At 43.7% G+C, this 20,205-nt stretch overlaps 1 protein-coding gene across 4 annotated transcripts in view; it reads left to right on the top strand.

The window, feature by feature from the left end:
* The window catches only part of GOLGA7B (golgin A7 family member B), a 104,156-nt gene that overhangs the window by 24,263 nt on the left and 59,688 nt on the right, over nucleotides 1–20,205 (top strand). The window contains exon 1 of one of the 4 annotated variants that reach the window (XM_073552841.1): nucleotides 18,097–18,507. The exons of the other annotated variants lie outside the window; for them this stretch is intronic. Coding sequence (XP_073408942.1) covers nucleotides 18,499–18,507 — 9 coding nt within the window. The 5' untranslated portion in view covers nucleotides 18,097–18,498. Of the gene's footprint in view, nucleotides 1–18,096; nucleotides 18,508–20,205 lie in introns of those variants that run through there. 4 annotated transcript variants of the gene reach the window in all.

The raw sequence follows: 20,205 nt of genomic DNA, 5'->3' as shown, positions 1-20,205 counted from the left end.
ATATATATATATATATATATATATATATATATATATATCTATCTCTCACACAGCACCGCTCACCTGCACCATCGCCGCCTCCGGCTGCTTCCTCTCTCTGGCACAGCCGGCCACTGAATGATAATGTCATCCAGCGGTGCTGCTGTCCGTGTCAGAGACAGGAAGCCCGGGCGCCGGGCAGGAAGCAGGATTGATCACTGCAGCTCTGCTCAGCTGCTATTTTCTCTTGTAGGCAGCGGAGCTGCTGGGATCGCTCCCTGCCCGCCGCACAAGAGGGCAATCTGGCCAGGGGCCCCCTGGAGAAACATGCCTGATTGCCCTCATTATTGGCTGTCCTGCAGAGCCCCCTGGAGCCTCTGGGCCCCAGTGCAGCTGTCCCAGGTGGTATGTCCACCCATGGTATGGATCGCCCGCCAGGGTCATGGGGTACTCGGTACCGGTCCGGTATCTCAGAGGGAAGTGTCACAGTAGCGGTGACCCGGTCCGTGGCCCTGGGCGTCCATGTAAAAGGGGGTAGAGTGATTGGGATAAAGTTATTAAGATTCGTGACGCCACCTGTGGTTTCTGGTCAATTTGACCAGCGCTGCAGGGTTGCTTCTCTGAGACAGATGGTGTGGTGCAGCAATGATGTTGTAGCCCTCCACAGGTAGGGCTGTAGTCCCAGGGCAGTGTAAATGGGGAGATAGTGAGGAGAGCGTAACGGTGCAGTGTTAAGCACAGAGATGTAGCAGTGCTGAGTGGGTTGGCGCAGGAATAAGCGGAGGACACCAGGGCATGTAGTTCCAAAGCTTTACTCACAGTCTGTTGGGCATACAGGTGCCCACGTCAGTGCCGTGTCCTCCAGGTCACGGGCTCAGCCAACCTCCAGGCAAGATGAAGTACTCTGTTCCAACACTCCGCCAACATATGCCATTCCTGAACGTCTCCTTTCTAGCTCTTGTAATGAAGTACTTGTGGTTGTGTGTTAAACCCAAGTTCCTCCTTTAAGATGTTCCCTTGAACTCTACTTGTACGGCAGACAGCTGTAGCCTGCTTCGGGGACTCCTCACTACTAAGTCCCGGCTCACTCGCGTTGCTGTTGTGCCCCCAAGTCTTGTGTGGGAATAAAGTGGTGACAACTTCTATTCCTCCGGTGTCTGCTGCAGGACCATTAGTATCCATACAACCTCGGGGACCGGACCCCGGCCATGCACTTAGAACTTGAGGAAGGGTTCCACTCCGACCCTAGTCCTTAGTTTGGTGCGGAACGTAAGGAGAAGAAGAGAACTATCTTCCTTTCAGAGAATCAGGCTTTCTATATCTCTTTCCAGTGCCAGCAGCTCCAGGTCACAGGAGACTGCTGCAGCACCTCCTTCCATCCATCCCACTCAGGGGATCTCCTCTCACAGACTGACCTAGTCCTAATAATCTCCCGCTCTCTTGTGCAACTAAGCGCCACCCACCTCCCAGCACTCTTCGTGTTCCAAGCAGGGAGCCACCAAAGGTGCTTTGCTACACTACTATGTTGTGTTGGAGTGTGGTCAGGTGTCTCCACCTTACCTGAATGGTGGGGTACCACACCTCAGGAGGAGGTGCAGTACCTCTGTGGCGACTGAACCCTCAGGGGCGCCACAGGTACATACTACAGTATATCTTCACATATTACAATAAAACCAATGACATGTGAAGAAATAACATTGGTAAAAAGGAGGGCCATACATATTGTGTCTGAAGTCTTGAAATTGATGTGTCAGAAGAGTGGGATAATAGAAGGATCATCTACACGGCACAATTTGGCTTTGGTTCAGAGAATCCCCATATAGCAGATCTTGAGGTGTGTTTCCAGTATGTGGTAGTCAGTACCTTACAGCAGCAGGACGTACTATGGGATGAAGACAAGCTGGTGGAAGCAGTGTGACACTGAGCAATGGTCTTTGGGGAAATCTTTGGTGCATGTCCCATCCAAGACCTCTCTACCTAAACATTGTAAAGGCCAATTCCACCCCATTATGGCAGGAACATCCCCCTAATGGCAAGGGGACCTTGCCACACTGGAAAAACTGTTCAGGAATGGTGTGAGCCCTAGTCAGGGACTCCTTGTTGTTCGAGCTGCTGGAGGAATTGGTTGATGTGAACGGTCATTTTCATGTCCTTGTCTGTTCTATAGACTCCCAAACTTATACCATTGTCAAAATCTACACTCCTACTAAAGGTCAAATTAGGTTTTTGAACAAATTACTAAAAAAACTTGAACCACTAAGGAGAGGCATTCTTTTACTCTTAGGTGATTTTAACTTGGTACCCGATAATACGCTTGATGCCTCTTCTTCCAGTAGACTTAATTTCCCTTCTTTAAATAATTGGCTTTTCACTAATGAATTTTGACGTTTTTCGTTGTCTCAATTCCACCTCAAAGGAATATACTTTTTTTTTTCTGACTCACATTTATCTGCCTCTCGTATTGACCTCATTTTGTCAGATGTATTTTCTCTCCCTAGATTTTCCTCAGTTTCAATTGGAAATAAATCTATTTCAGATCATGCTCCTGTTATTGCCAAGTTGGTTGAGGGGCACTCTGTTAATAATCAGCAGTTGTGGAAGTGTAATGCTTCTATTTTAAAAAATCCTACTTACCATGAGGAAATATCTAAATCTCTCAATTTTTATCTTTCGGAAAATATATTTGATCCTTCCAAACCATTTCTCCAGTGGAATGCTCACAAGGCGGTTATACGAGGCACTCTTATTCGTATTTCCTCCCGTATAAAAAATTTTAACCGTCAAAAAATTAAAAATTTGCAGGCTTTGATTAAGGAGAAAGAGTTCGAATTGTCCATATCTAAGAATCCTCCCTCTAGCTCCATATCTCTAGCTGATTTATCCCGTCTTTGAAATGAATTAAGGGCCACAATTTTTTCATTCTATGATTCAGCAGTAAAGCAATCAAAATTACATCATTACATGTCCCTTAATAAACCCACCCGTTTTATGTTTAATCGAATAAAGAAGCTTAGAGTACGCAACCGCATTGACAAAATTACTTCTCCTAAGGGATTATCCCTCACTCACCCACAAGACATTGAAATATTTCGCAAATTCATTTGCAATCAACTGTATAATTTGAGGTCTGATCCCTCTCTTCCCGCTCCAGATGCGGACTCTATTAATAATTTTTTATCTTCGGTTAACCTTCCAAATCTCAACTCTGTGGACGCAGATTTTTTATCTGTTCCTTTTACTGCCTCAAGAGATTGGTGACACCATTAGTCAATTAAAGTCATATAAAGCCCCTGGTCCTGATGGTTATAGTAACAATTATTATAAGTCTTTCCGCGACATTCTTGTCCCCCCCTTAACTAAACTTTTTAATGCCGCTGCATCCGTTGGTTCCTTCCCTCGAGAAAATTTAGATGCTACAATCGTACTAATTCCCAAACCCAATACTAATCCTGATCAAATTCTTAATTATCGTCCCATTTCATTAATAAATACTGATCTCTAAATTTATTCTAAAGTTTTAGCTAATCGTCTTAATATTTTACTGCCTAAATTAATTTCCACGGACCAAATTGGCTTTACCAAACATCGGCAATCCATTGAAGGGACCAGACGGCTGATAAATATTATAAAGTTAATCAATTCCCAAAAATTTCCTTCTGCTCTAATTTCATTAGATGCAGAAAAAGCGTTTGATCGCTTGAATTGGACCTTTCTCCGATGCTCCCTACTAAAATTTGGATTTAATTTAGACTTTATCACCAAAATTATGGCCTTATACTCTGACCCTCAAGGAAAAATTTACATTAATAATCACTTTTCCTCCCCATTTCTAATGGTACCCGGCAGGGTTGTCCCCTCTCTCCATTGCTTTTTGCCCTTGCAATAGAACCGCTAGCCCAATTAATCAGTGATCATTCCTCCATAGAGGGTGTTCGAACAGATCGTCAGGAGTTTAAGATCAGTCTATATGCTGATGATGTCCTCCTGTCTTTCACTAATCCCTGCTCCTCTATTCCACATTTACAATCCCTTCTTCAAAAATTTTCCTCCTTTTCCTATTTTAAGATTAATGAGTCCAAATCCAAAATTTTCCAATTTAATCTCACCAATTCTCAAATCAGAAGTATAAAGGCTGTCTCTTCTTGGGGTTGGATGGAGAGGGAAATTGTTTATTTAGGTCTGCGGTTTTCTAGAAACCTTGGATCTCTGATTTCCACTAACCTTGATTCCCTAATTGCCTCCATTTCTAAAGGCCTTAATTTTTACACGGACAAAGAATTGTCCTGGTGGGGAAAATGTCTAGTAGCCAAATCAATATTCCTTCCCAAAATCCTTTGTTTTCAGATCCCTTCCCCTGCTTGTTTCCACTTCTTATTTAACTAGTCTGCAGACACACCTTAATTTATTTATTTGGGGAAATAAAAAGGCCCGTATTGCTTCGAGTCAGTTATACAAACATAAGTTACGTGGAGGTATGGGACTGCCTAACATCTCAGCTTATTATTACTCTAATCTTAATAAGCAAAGTCTATGTTGCTGGTCAACTGGCCATATACCTTCATGGGCGGACTTGGAATTTTATTTTAATAAAAATTCCCCTCCTTGTTCCCTTATTTTGAATCTATTGACATCTAAGCATTTATCTCAGTCTAAACATCCAATTTTTATGGCTGCTATTGTGGCTTGGAGGAAGTTTTTTAAATTTAAGAGTGTTTTTTCTAGGATTCAACTCCTGTTGAGGCTTCCTCTCTCTTTTCTCTCTGTTTATTCATTCGATTTGCATTCTACTTGGGCTGACTGGGGTATTTCTAAATTAAATGACATCTTTGATGGTCATAAATCTGTATCTTTTTCTCATCTTAAGAATAGGTTTGGGGTTCCCTCCTCTGCTTTTCTACACTTTACTATGTTGAAATAATTTTTGACTCCACTGGTGACTTGCTGCCCTCCGCTATCGGAGCCAGCGATCAATATTTTACGCAACTCAGGCCATAATATTTTTTGGTCCACTCATTATACAGTGGGGAAAAAAAGTATTTAGTCAGTCAGCAATAGTGCAAGTTCCACCACTTAAAAAGATGAGAGGCGTCTGTAATTTACATCATAGGTAGACCTCAACTATGGGAGACAAACTGAGAAAAAAAAATCCAGAAAATCACATTGTCTGTTTTTTTTTCATTTTATTTACATATTATGGTGGAAAATAAGTATTTGGTCAGAAACAAAATTTCATCTCAATACTTTGTGATATATCCTTTGTTGGCAATGACAGAGGTCAAACATTTTCTGTAAGTCTTCACAAGGTTGCCACACACTGTTGTTGGTATGTTGGCCCATTCCTCCATGCAGATCTCCTCTAGAGCAGTGATGTTTTTGGCTTTTCGCTTGGCAACACGGACTTTCAACTCCCTCCAAAGGTTTTCTATAGGGTTGAGATCTGGAGACTGGCTAGGCCACTCCAGGACCTTGAAATGCTTCTTACGAAGCCACTCCTTCGTTGCCCTGGCGGTGTGCTTTGGACCATTGTCATGTTGAAAGACCCAGCCATGTTTCATCTTCAATGCCCTTGCTGATGGAAGGAGGTTTGCACTCAAAATCTCACGATACATGGCCCCATTCATTCTTTCATGTACCCGGATCAGTCGTCCTGGCCCCTTTGCAGAGAAACAGCCCCAAAGCATGATGTTTCCACCACCATGCTTTACAGTAGGTATGATGTTTGATGGATGCAACTCAGTATTCTTTTTCCTCCAAACACGACAAGTTGTGTTTCTACTAGTGTTGAGCATTCCGATACCGCAAGTATCGGAATTCCGATACCGACTTCCGATATTTTTTCAATATCGGAATTCGGCATCGGAATCGGAAGTTCAGTTGATTGACGGCCTGACGTCATCATGATGCGCGGTGTGTGCGCATCATGATGCGCCGTCATTTCGGGCCTTCCGGGGGTCTCTGCCGGCCTGCCGGGGGGCTGTGCCGGCCTGCCGGGGGGCTGTGTGGACTGCCCGGGGTCTCTGCCGGCCTGCCGGGGGGCTGTGCCGGCCTGCCGGGGGGCTGTGCACCCTGTGGGGGTCTGTACCGGCCTGCCGGGGGGCTGTGCCGGCCTGCCGGGGGGCTGTGCTGATGTCCGGGGGTCTGTGCAAGCATCGTCCGATGGGACTACAAGTCCCATCGGGCGATGCCTGCTACCATGACAGTGATTGACACATTAGCCAATGATGGGACAGTAGTAGTCCCATCATCCGGCTAATGTGTTAAATGTTAAAAAAAAAAAAAAAAAAAAAAAATACTACATACATACTACATGCTACATATATACTACATACATACTACATACATACTACATGCATGCTACATACATACTACATATATACTACATACATACTACATACATACTGCATGCTACATACATACTACATACATACTACATACATACTACATGCATGCTACATATATACTACATGCTACATACATACCACATACATACTACATGCATGCTACATATATACTACATGCATGCTACATACATACTACATATATACTACATGCATGCTACATACATACTACATGCTACATGCATGCTACATACATACTACATACATGCTACATATATACTACATACATACTACATATATACTACATGCATGCTACATATATACTACATACATACTACATATATACTACATGCATGCTACATATATACTACATACATACTACATATATACTACATACATGCTACATATATACTACATACATACTACATATATACTACATACATGCTACATACATACTACATACATACTACATATATACTACATGCATGCTACATATATACTACATGCTACATACATACCACATACATACTACATACATGCTACATATATACTACATGCATGCTACCTACATACTACATATATACTACATGCATGCTACATACATACTACATGCTACATGCATGCTACATACATACTACATACATACTACATGCTACATACATACCACATATATACTACATACATACAATACATTCATACAATACATACATAGACATACAGTACATATAACATAGAGTAACATACTTACCAATACTTGTCACATTGTTCCCCGAAGCCATTGTCTTTCCGGAATAAATATTAACATAACAAACCACAAAAATACTCACCCACGATCCGAAGCAGTCCACGAGTGTGTCCCACGACGATCTTGGGTAGAGAACTGCAGCATCAGATGATGCTGCCGTTCTCTACGGGCTGCAGGAATCCAATGACGGAAGGTAGGTATCCTTCCGCACTGTATTCCTCCGCCACTTAAAAAAAAAAAAAGTCCCTAGTCTCACTTTATGCCATTGCTGTGTGGGAAATTCCCACACAGCAATGGCATAAAGTGAGACTAGGGACTTTTTTTTTTTTTAAGTGGCGGAGGAATACAGTGCGGAAGGATACCTACCTTCCGTCATTGGATTCCTGCAGCCCGTAGAGAACGGCAGCATCAGCTGATGCTGCAGTTCTCTACCCAAGATCGTCGTGGGACACACTCGTGGACTGCTTCGGATCGTGGGTGAGTATTTTTGTGGTTTGTTATGTTAATATTTATTCCGTAGACGACAATGGCTTCGGGGAACAATGTGACAAGTATTGGTAAGTATGTTACTCTATGTTATATGTACTGTATGTCTATGTATGTATTGTATGAATGTATTGTATGTATGTAGTATATATGTGGTATGTATGTAGCATGTAGTATGTATGTAGCATGCATGTAGCATGTAGTATGTATGTAGCATGCATGTAGTATATATGTAGTATGTATGTAGCATGCATGTAGTATATATGTAGCATGCATGTAGTATGTATGTGGTATGTATGTAGTATATATGTAGTATGTATGTAGTATATATGTAGCATGTATGTAGTATGTATGTAGCATGCATGTAGCATGTAGTATGTATGTAGCATGCATGTAGTATATATGTAGTATGTATGTAGCATGCATGTAGTATATATGTAGTATGTATGTAGTATATATGTAGCATGTATGTAGTATATATGTAGCATGCATGTAGCATGTAGTATGTATGTAGCATGCATGTAGTATATATGTAGTATGTATGTAGCATGCATGTAGTATATATGTAGCATGCATGTAGTATATATGTAGTATGTATGTAGCATGTATGTAGTATGTATGTAGCATGCATGTAGCATGTAGTATGTATGTAGCATGCATGTAGTATATATGTAGTATGTATGTAGCATGCATGTAGTATATATGTAGTATGTATCATGTAGCATGCATGTAGTATATATGTAGCATGTATGTTGCATGTAGTATGAATGTAGCATGTATGTAGTATGTAGTATGAATGTAGCATGTATGTAGTATGTAGTATGAATGTAGCATGTAATTTTTTTTTTTTTTTTTTTTTACATTTAACACATTAGCCGGATGATGGGACTACTACTGTCCCATCATTGGCTAATGTGTCAATCACTGTCATGGTAGCAGGCATCGCCAGATGGGACTTGTAGTCCCATCGGACGATGCCTGCACAGACCCCCGGAGCCTGCACAGACCACCGGCAGGCCGGCACAGCCCCCCGGCAGGCCGGCACAGCCCCCCGGCAGGCCGGCACAGCCCCCCGGCAGGCCGGCACAGCCCCCCGGAGCCTGCACAGACCACCGGCAGGCCGGCACAGACCACCGGAGCCTGCACAGACCCCCTGGCAGGCCGGCACAGCCCCCCGGCAGGCCGGCACAGCCCCCCGGCAGGCCGGCACAGCCCCCCGGAGCCTGCACAGACCACCGGCAGGCCGGCACAGACCACCGGAGCCTGCACAGACCCCCTGGCAGGCCGGCACAGCCCCCCGAAAGGCCCGTACAGACCCCAGAGAGGCTGTACAAGGGCAGGAAAGGGTTTTTCTTATTCCGATACCGGAAGTCCCATAGACTTGAATGGGACTTCCGGTATCGGAATCGGCGATACCGATACTTTTTTTAAAGATCGGCCGATACCATCCGATACGATACTTTGAAGTATCGGATGGTATCGCTCAACTCTAGTTTCTACCAAACAGTTCCAGTTTGGTTTCATCAGACCATAGGACATTCTCCCAAAACTCCTCTGGATCATCCAAATGCTCTCTAGCAAACTTCAGACGGGCCCGGACATGTACAGGCTTAAGCAGTGGGACACGTCTGGCACTGCAGGATCTGAGTCCATGGTGGCGTAGTGTGTTACTTATGGTAGGCCTTGTTACATTGGTCCCAGCTCTCTGCAGTTCATTCACTAGGTCCCCCCGCGTGGTTCTGGGATTTTTGCTCACCGTTCTTGTGATCATTCTGACCCCACGGGGTGGGATTTTGCGTGGAGCACCAGATCGAGGGAGATTATCAGTGGTCTTGTATGTCTTCCATTTTCTAATTATTGCTCCCACAGTTGATTTCTTCACTCCAAGCTGGTTGGCTACCGCAGATTCAGTCTTCCCAGCCTGGTGCAGGGCTACAATTTTGTTTCTGGTGTCCTTTGACAGCTCTTTGGTCTTCACCATAGTGGAGTTTGGAGTCAGACTGTTTGAGGGTGTGCACAGGTGTCTTTTTATACTGATAACAAGTTTAAACAGGTGCCATTACTACAGGTAATGAGTGGAGGAAAGAGGAGACTCTTAAAGAAGAAGTTACAGGTCTGTGAGAGCCAGAAATCTTGATTGCTTGTTTCTGACCAAATACTTATTTTCCACCATAATATGCAAATAAAATGAAAAAAAAACAGACAATGTGATTTTCTGGATTTTTTTTTCTCAGTTTCTCTCCCATAGTTGAGGTCTACCTATGATGTAAATTACAGACGCCTCTCATCTTTTTAAGTGGTGGAACTTGCACTATTGCTGACTGACTAAATACTTTTTTTCCCCACTGTATGTCCCCCTTCCTGGACCCATCCTGGTATATATGTCCCTGTTTTTCCACTGTTCTTTAACGCATAAAAAAATAAACGATTCAGCTCACCTTTCCTTCGCTCCAACATCGCGCAGTGTTCTCGTCTGTAGCCAGCAGCTGACTTCAGTATGGAGCAACGGGCAGCATGTGACGTCACTGCTATGCGCCCCAAGGACGCGCATCCAGCTGGCGTTGGCCCTCTTCCACACAGGCCTGATCGTGATGCCACGATTGTTACGTCCCTGGAGGCCTCACATCACAGCTTATACGCCCTAAAGGTTATTCTGCTAGGGATGCCCTACCCCAGAGATCTTTAGCATTTAGATAAAATGAGTGGGCCACAAAAGACACTTTATGAGGAGACCAATACCATCAATAGTACATGATGGGCAAGGGGTCTCATACAAATTTTGCAGCAGGGTGCAGAATCTTGTGGAAGAAATAATGCAGGAAATAGATATAAAATAAGAAATTCTTATGCAAAGTCTCCAGAACATTTCTTCTTTTTTTTTTTTTTTTTTTTTAAAAGCTTTGAAGAAATTGCAGTATGAGCATAATAATCTCTCTAAGATTAATGAAATGTATAAACCATTTAAAAGCCAGATGAGTTCATAGGAAAGTGTTGCATTTCCTCCCCCATTTTGGAACCTATTAGGATATCATTGGCAGAAGGACTTATTTTTCTTTCTGCCTTTTGACACTTTTTAGATAAAGTACTAGACGCTCTTAATAAAAATGGACACAGGTGAGTTGGCAGCAACGTGTTCGATACAGACAAAGAAAATCGGAGCCCCCATGGTATGGGTCTATCAGGAATCTCATAAGAGCAGAATTTGGTTTTGATTGGATGCAATTCTTTTATTTCCTTCTCCATGGAAGCAGCAGCAACAAATCAATTTACCATTAGAATAATTGATTTTTCAAGTTTGTGACTTGGTGCCGGTGAAGTGTAATTTGGCCGTTTTAACTGAATCAATTAAGCCCCCATGCTGCTACTGTACGTGTGTATATATTATGTTGCTGATTAATCTATGTATAATATGCTGTTTGCTGTAGCACCATGTACATAATAGGTACAGTGCAGTTAGTGTTATGGCCACTAGATTGGGGCTTAGAGTTTTACACTGTAGATGGTTCTGTAGGAGAAAGAAGAGTTAACTATAGGAGGGGTTAGCTGGAGAGTAATAACAGGAGTAATTCCTAGTTTGAAGTAGTCGGGGCAGGGGTGTCGAACCCCTTAGGACGGGCTTAGGTGCCGGGGTGAAAGACCGAGTTTTCACGTGAGCTTAAGTGCTCAGGACACGGCACAGCTACCTAGCAACGTTCAAGATAATTGCCCTGCCATACAGGGAAAAGTGAGAGGAATAAGTACAGCAGCAAGGCCAGTGGATAGTTCCCCAGTGAAAGGATTGAGAGAAGTAGACGGCAAACAGGCAGGTGTCTCAGTATGTGGTATGTCGCAGTCTGGGTGCATTCTCTAGGAGCCGTGGCGAAACGGCAGAGGGAAACACAGTAATGGTGAGCACAGACTGAAAGGACACCGGTAAAACGTACAGGAGCATACGATTTGACCTCGAGCTGCGTAGGAAAGAGAGTAAAGAAGGAAAAGCTGCTATGAAATGTAATAAAGATTCTTATGTTGGTGATGGTTGTAATCTGGATGTGCTGCGAAGATATGTCAGTAAAGTTCTGCATTTTGAGTTATGCTTGGACCCTGTCTTTATTCGTACGCAAGTTACCCAAGACAACTCTTGAAGGCAGAGAGAGAACTCTGCCAGAACCGTGAGTACAGATCGTGCCAAGCAAAGTATGAAGCATAGTTTTCCTGTGAGGGGATGCTCGGGCACAGCAGTACCGGAGTGTTCGGCCATGACTACGGCCCTGGGCTTCCCTCACAGTACCGTAAAGGTCCGTTGGAGGTGAAAGCAAGAAGACACAGTTGTTCATTACTATGAAAGAGTTGAACTTCTGGGATTAGGGTTTTTTACAGTATTGGCCTATTTTGAGCCTGGGTGTCATTAGAAAGCCGAGTACCTAGCATGGACCCCCTTTACCGGCTTCTACAGCAGGGCCATTAATGGGAACATTTACAGTTTAAGGAATATTAACTGAAATGCCGAGTCACTACTCATGGATAAGCCATGAAAGAGGGTAGTCAGTCGGTCTGAGGTCAGATACCAGGAAATCTCATAGTACAGAGGGGTAAGACGAAGGTGTAGTCAGGAAACCATCCAGGGTCAAATGCCGGGAAGGTATGTCAAGAAAAGAGAGTAGACAAATGGATAGTCAGTGGCCAAGTCCGGGGTCAGATACCTGAAGTCAGAGAGCATCAACAGCAGAAGGGATAATCCACACTAATTGTAACAACAAATCCTAGGTCTAGCAACAAGATCAGAGAAAAGAGACACAGGTCTATGCGCACTAGGGTAACCGGATCTCATATGGGGGGGAAAAAATGTTGGAATCTTGTCCGTCTGGACCCCACAAAACGATTCCCCTTTCCAGATATTGAGAGAGCCAAAATTTGAGCTCGATCAAACGACGTTAACCCGTGCCGCTCGTCGCTCAAAGTTTGAAAAAATCCAAATTGAGGTATTTTAAGATTTAGGTATTTTGCATAGTCTGTTAGACTATAAAGAATGTGACAACAACATTGCAGAAATAGCCCTGACCAAATTTTCGAACCATTTTTGGTATTTGAATGCAGAGTTGGTGGGATTATCGTTTTTTGATCCCACCATTACAGACAATGAAAAGTTGTTAATAAATGGCTAATAAATTGCTCAGTAGCACAGATGAACCATCAGAGCACGCTAACCTACATGAGTTGATAATTTTACATAGTTATCTAATCTATTCTAGAGCTTTTGTTAAAGTAGTTTTTGAAACGTCAGAATATAATGCTCGGCATTTGCTTACAACTTGCGGGACATATTGCTTTTGTTCTTCATCTTTTGTCAGAAGGTCGTTAAAGTCGGTTACTTCCTACCTCTTTTAATTTTTCTTTCCTAACTTTTGGCTTTACAACCCTAGCATGCTCTGATGGTTCATCTGTGCTACTGAGCAATTTATTAGCCATTAACAACTTTTCATTGTCTGTAATGGTGGGATCAAAAAATGATAATCCCACCAACTCTGCATTCAAATACCAAAAATGGTTTGAAAATTTGGTCAGGGCTATTTCTGCAATGTTGTTGTCACATTCTTTATAGTCTAACAGACTATGCAAAATACCTAAATCTTAAAATACCTCAATTTGGATTTTTTCAAACTTTGAGCGACGAGCGGCACGGGTTAACGTCATTTGATCGAGCTCAAATTTTGGCTATCTCAATATCTGGAAAGGGGAATCGTTTTGTGGGGTCCAGACGGACAAAATTCCGACATCGATTTTTTGCGGTCACCCTAATGCGCACACACTCACCTAACAAGGCAAAGCTAAAACTGACACTGGACTGCTCACAGCTAGCCAAATATATAGCTAGCAAATAATTAAGGATGGGAGGCAACTGGGGAAACTCCCGCAGGCTAGACCATATAGAACAGCAGGGATGCTCAATCAAAATGCTGACAGTCCAGCGTGCACCAGGATCCTATTGCATGACTGAACTGTAAGGGCGGCTGAGCTGTCACTCACAGCATCCTTGGGACAGTCAAAGATGAAACTGTGACATTAATTACTCAAACATTGTGCACTCCTGGTTCAATACCAGTGACATTAATGTTAGGTCAACCTAGTCTGCATCTTCACCTGCAGGCAAATTGGAGGGTCAGATGATGGAGACCACCAGACACCAATGTTTACACAAGGTGTACATGGGCAACCAGAAACTTTATTTGCCTACACACATTTAACATTGGAGTTCAATTGAGTTTTTATCTTTAAAATAGTGGTCAAGTTGTTTAGTCGTACTGTTCTATTAAATGCCAATCTGTACCCAAACAAAAAGCAGACGTAGACTATCGTGCTGAATGTCAAGCAGTAGCCATGGTCTATTATTGTGAATGCTAAGCATTGCACAGGAAGCAGATGTAGCAGAGCTTATTTTATAATGTAATGTAGTTCATCCTGATTACAAGATGTATTTCTGTGATTATGAATTTTTCTTTAGTATATTAAAAGGCAAATTGGAGGTTCTTTTCTTTGCTCAGATACACAGGGCCGCCATCAGGGCATTACAGCCCTTACCAGTGCATGGGGCCTGGTGACTGGGGGGCCCGAGCATGCTGGCAGTCTGGTCCGCGCACTCGGGGGGGGGGGGGCCCCCCCGATGTTTAGTTCAGGCAGCAGGCTTCACCGTTTTATATTCATAAGCGCCCCGGCCGGCAAACGGAAATGGGCAGGCACTGTAGCTTTAAGCTATGGCCCACCCTGGTGCATCATGGTCTAGCCAACCTCTGAGCCTCACGTGACGTCACACGCTGCTCTGCTCCACTTCCTCATTCCGGAGCAGAGCAGCGTGTGCGGTGTGCCACGTGGCTGGGAAGCTGGGAGCAGAAGACGATGGTCGGTGGTCGGCGAGGCACAGACCAGACGAGAATTGGCAGCGGTGTGCCCGGACATGCAGGTGGAGGCAGCAGGCGAGCAGGGTGAGTAGTCTCAGGGCAGGCAGGGGGTCCGGCGCAGCTGCAGCATCCACCAAGAAACAGGGCCCAGGGCAGGCAGAGGGGGGGCGCCCGTAGCATTCCAACAGGGCCCCGGCCCAGAGCAGGCAGGGGGGGGCCCGGCGCAGCCATAGCAATGCATTCCACCAACAGGGCCCAGGTCAGGCAGGCAGGGGGGCCACAGCATTCCACCAGCAGGGCCTAGGGCAGGCAGGGGGGGCCCGCAGCCACTGGGGCAGGATTGGAGACACGGGGCAGGATGGAGACATGGTTCGGGATGGAGACAGATGAGGCAGGATAGGAGACACAAGGCAAGGTGAAAGACATGGGGGCAGGATTGGAGACATGGTGTGGGATGGAGACAGATGGGGCAGGATGAGATGGTGTAGGATCATGGGGCAGGATTGGAGACATGGGAGCAGGATGAAAGACATGGGAGCAGGATTGGAGACAGATGGGGCATGATTGAGGACAGATGGGGCATGATTGGGGACAGATCAAGCAGGATCATGGGGCAGGATGGATACGATGGATACAGATGGGGCAGGATGGGGGATCCTATGGCGCAGAATGGATACTCATGAGGGCAGGATGGGAGAACATATGGCTGAAGCCAGGAATGAGACACACGGGGGTCAGGATGGGGGATATTATTACCATAGAGGCTAATTAAGGGATATTATTACTGCAGTGATTTATTTTATTTTTTGAGTAGACTGTTTTATATGGGGGGTCCTGCCACTGTGCAGAGTGATACTATGTTGCCTTTTTTTCTTCATGTGGTGTAATGTAGAAGTTGGGGGAAAAAAGTTAATGTGTTCTGTAAGCAGAGCTCTAGATAACTCTTATTTCCTGCAGAGACGAGCCCTGGCTGGAAGAAGCTATGGCAGTCTGTGCTGGATGAAAGTTGAAAAGTGAAGATGAAGGACTTCATCTAGAGACGTCACTGGTGAGTTAGTGTGTTACCTATACACTGACACTATACACTGTATACTATATACAGAGGTCCTGTGTATAATGTCACCAGTGATCACTATTATCTATACATTATATACAGAGCTCCTGTGTATAATGTCATTGATCACTGTATTACCTATAGACAGACACTGCATACTAAATACAGATCTCCTGTGTATAATGGCACTTATGGTGATAGTATTGTTTTTTATATTACTGATCAGTATTGTAGTATTCAGTCACTATGTGGAGGTAATATGTTGTCCGGCAATGGTGTGGCGGTATTTGTTCCTTGTATGTGCTATTATTCGGTCACTTTGTGGTGGTAATATGCGGTCTGGTCATGTTGTGTTGGTATTTGTTCCTTGTATGTGATATTATTTGGTCACTGTGGTGGTAATATGTGGTCTGGACATGGTGTGGCGGTATTCCTTGTATGTGGTATTATAGGTCACTATGTGGTGGTAATATTGTGTCTGGTCATGGTGCGGTGGTATTTGTCCCTTGTATGTGATGTTATTGGTCATTTTAAAAATTGAAAAATAAATAAAAATATACTTAAATTGTATTGCATATTTTAACAAATATTTAATAGGCTATAGTAGAGTAGAGTTTGGCCAAAATTGTCTACCATGTTGTGGTGGCGGCTTAAAAAATGTTTGGGCCAAAATAAAAGCTGCCAGCTATATGTGTGATCTGGTGATGGGAACTGTGTGATGTCATTGGTGTGAAGTGGAGTTTTTCCAAGTGAGCGGTGGGGCTGTGAACAGTTTAAGGGGTGGAGGCGGGGTTGGGGTGGAGCCTGGGCAGAGTCTCAATGGGGCCCTGAAAATTTTGCCATTATGGGGCCCTGAAATTCCTAGTGGCAGCCCAGCAGATACACATAGTATTGTGCAAGCGTTACTGTAAGTCACTTGGTCTTTATTTCATGTATGGCTTTTTACCTCCAATTCTTTCATAAAGACCACTACTGACGGTACTACTCTGAACTGTGGATCCCACTGGTTAATGCCATTTTTGAGCTGATGGTACTGCTGGTCATCTGATTTTGAAGTGAAGCATAATGTGTTTTTCAACTGCTGCACTAAGTTTCTCCGGCCGACCACTGCATCTATGGTCCTTAACTTTGCTAATTTCTTGATTCTTCTTCAAAACGACTTTAACAGCACATCTTGAAACCAGTCTGCTTTGGAATCTTTGCCTGGGAGAGGCCATGCTAATGCATTATAACTACCTTGCTGTTCTCAGCCTTACCATGGTGTATGACCTGAGACATGAAATTACTTTAAAACCTCACCTTTTTGTAGCAGAGTTTTCCTGCACACCCAGTTTTAAGTCTTCTACATAGCTGTTTCTGTTGTCTGTGTTTCAGCCTACATAAGACCTTGCTGACCATTATTACCTGTTTGTCATAATTAGTTACACATTCACCGAATCCTACAAAATCCCAGTGCTCTTGCAAGAGTTCCTGTTAGAACTGATAAAGGCAAAGGGCAGTCACCAAATATTCATTAGTCCTTTCACTTATTTTAATTGATAAAAAAAACTATTAAAGGGGTTGTCCACTAACTACACAATCCCTTTTATAAATGAAATGGTCACTCTTGTCAAAAAAAAAACCAAAAAAAACAAACGAGAAAATATACTCATCTCCTGTGCCGACAGCATTCCAGTGATGTCAACGCTGGGTCTCCCAATCCTGCAGACAATCATTGGCCGCTATACTCTTACTTTTTACTTTTTCCTCTTGTGCAAACTTCGCCCAAAGGCGTGAATCTTGGACAAGCGGAAGAAGCGTTAGCCTAGAAGTGAATATGTGTCACGTCATTTGGATTCGAACACGTGATCGTGTGTTCTGGGGTCAACGTCTCTTCCTGCTGAGCTACAGCAGATGCACATTTTCTTTGCTTGCTTTAGTTCTGTTCTCTTTTTTTTGTTTGTCGGTTTTGGGTACTGGTGGTTTTTCATTTACTCTGTCCTATCACCTTTTGGGTGCAGCTTTTATATACCTTCCATTGCTGTTTCCTTTTCATCATCATAGTCTTGTTGGATTCATTTGCTTTGCTGTTGTTTGCAGCAGTTTTGCGTGTGTTTCATTTATTACTTAGGGAATTGCTACTCTAGAGATTTTAGCACCTTCAGGGCAAGCCATCGTCGAGGTGGGGGCACCATTGTGTTATTTAAAGGTGCCAACCTCCACACTCAGGCAGAACCTGATTAGGATTAGAGTAGGGCTTTTCCTAGTCTGAACAGGGACCTGTCACTTTCCCTGCCTTGTATGCTTTCAGTGTGAATGTGCTTTAGCCGTCATAACAATATGATGGATTCTCATTTTTTTTACTAGGGTGACCATTTTCTTCAAAAATTGTTTCCTGGTAGTGGACAATCTCAATTTCTGTAAGCATTCTTACTTTTGCACTTTATTGCTTTATATATGCCATGCAATCTCAGTGCATTTCAATGCCACATGCAGGATGAGCCTTTTTTTTCTTCTTGTAAAGTGCTCAGCCCCCTTTTTAAGTGCTCTGAGCACTGCTCGGCATTTAGAACAATGCCTGTAAGTAGGAGAGAGCTGACGTCTTCCATAGGTGTCAGGATGTAGCCTCCAGGATGCCATGCTCCTCCCATACTTCCTCCAAGCTCAGCACAAGACGGTGCGGATGTTCTTGGCCGTCACTAGTGGAGGGAAGGAAGCTGGAGCTGCCCAGACCTTTCAGCACCACGGACAGCGGCGGCCGCTAATAGGAGCGTCTGCAGCACCAGGGACAGCGCGATCTGCAGATCTGGGTGCCAGGGGCCCGGTGTAATCCCCCCTGCAAAAACCAAGGTGTGAGCAATCCAGGCAAAGGGGGGATACAGCAAGATCTCCAAGGACAAAGCAGCAGCAGATGCAGCTCTCCCACTGATACAAAGTAGCAGCCAGCAGAACTAGAGGAGGGAAGGAGGGAGCTGCATCTCACCCCAATCCTGTGCTGGGACCTACAGCCTCCCCTGTCTGGGTCTCATCCCTGCACCAAACATGGCCGAGGTACAGTAAGTCCCCGCGCTCTGCAGCATCAGCATGTCATACTGCTAATGAATGGAAGTTGGAGCTGCTGATTTGCAATGGATCTGTTCTGTTTATTGGATTGAGTAGGAACTGTGGTCAGTCATGAGCTTTAGAAATGGCTCTAATAATGCATTATTGCACACCGATGACTATCGTGAGTTAATAGTGGCTAATCGGTATAGTAATATCTGCCTATACTACACTAGCACTTAATGGGGTCGTCTTGTCGATCGGTCGGGTTTGACTTCCGGGACCTGCATTGTTAGAATGGAGCAGCAGTGCACATGCTCGACCTCCGTGCCATTCGTTCCTTTTGGGGCTGCCGATCGTCTTTTTCCGGTAGCCCCCATAGAGAGCGAATAGAGTAGTGGTCGGGCGTCCCACCTGCCGCTGCATATTGTGATTAAAAACTCTGCCGATCAGTGGTCGGACCCCACCGATCTGCAAGTCCTGTGGATAGGTGATAACTTGTTTTCACTGGAAACTCCCTTTTAAGTTGTTGCATGGCCTTGCATATAATAACTCGATTACTCATTTTGTAGGTGACATGTTACATTGAAATCCTAAATGCAATATTTCGGCATCAGCTACTACTCGGATTTGGCAATGAATATTTATGCAGCGTAGATGGTAGAATATGTGTAAACTCTGCATGAAGGAAGCAAAAAAAAAAAAAAATAGTAAACTTTTGTAATGGCTTTAAAAGAATGAAGCAATGACCTGATCTCGTGTACAAGGATATAATCTGAATGGCCACAGTATCTATAAAGTAAAATATACCAAGTCCTACCCTTGTTCAAACTGGTTGGGGTCTAAAACTTGCCTGACAGGTTGAACACCCCATTAGTACTTCAGTGTAAGGCAACAATTGGGTGTGCGTTCTTTGTGTGTCAAAAATGATCAGATAATTGGACCAACATAGGTATTTGGGTTATCCAGTTTACAATACAAGCACTGTTATTTTAGTCTTTTACCAAAAAAAAAAACCCAAAATATAAATATATTTATTATTATTATTATTATTATTATTATTATTATTATTATTATTATTATTATTATTATTTTATATATATATTTTTTTTAAGACTGTTTCCATAATGATATAGGACACCTGACAGATCAGCTTTATGAGGGACACATGGGCTACCAAGGAAGAACAGTGTCTCAGCTGAGGGATATAATCATGATTTGAGTTTTTATATTTTCATTCAAAGAGTTTATTAACTGCTGCCAGGATTCATTGAAAGACTGAGAGTAATGCTTCCCGCACCTACTCAGCGATAGCCTGTGAGTCCTGCTCCTCCCTGTACACTTATAAAAGTCTGTGAATCTTGCTTTCCCCAGTCATTCATTTAGAGAATCTGTGAGTCTTGATTCCCCACCCACTCATAGAGAGAGACTGTCAGTACTGCTTCCTTCACCTACTCAGCGAAAGCCTGTGAGTCCTGCTCCTTCCTGCTTTCCCCTCTTAGTGCCATAGAGAGCTTGTGAGTCTTTATTATCTCCACTCAGAAAATCCTCTGAATCCTTATTCTCCCTCTCAATTATAGAGTAAGCCTTTGAGTCCTGCTTCTTCCCCTTACCTATAGGGTGAGCCTGTGAATCCGGTTTTCCATCTACCCATATAAAAAGTCAGTAATTTCTGCATCTTCTGCCCACATGCTGTGATTGACAGTT

This window comes from Dendrobates tinctorius, unplaced genomic scaffold, assembly GCF_039654945.1.
Source record: "Dendrobates tinctorius isolate UK_male_01 unplaced genomic scaffold, ASM3965494v1 ptg000196l, whole genome shotgun sequence".
Taxonomy (NCBI): domain Eukaryota; kingdom Metazoa; phylum Chordata; class Amphibia; order Anura; family Dendrobatidae; genus Dendrobates; species Dendrobates tinctorius.
Note: the sequence above shows the minus strand (reverse complement) of the source record. Positions and strands in the feature narration are given on the sequence as shown.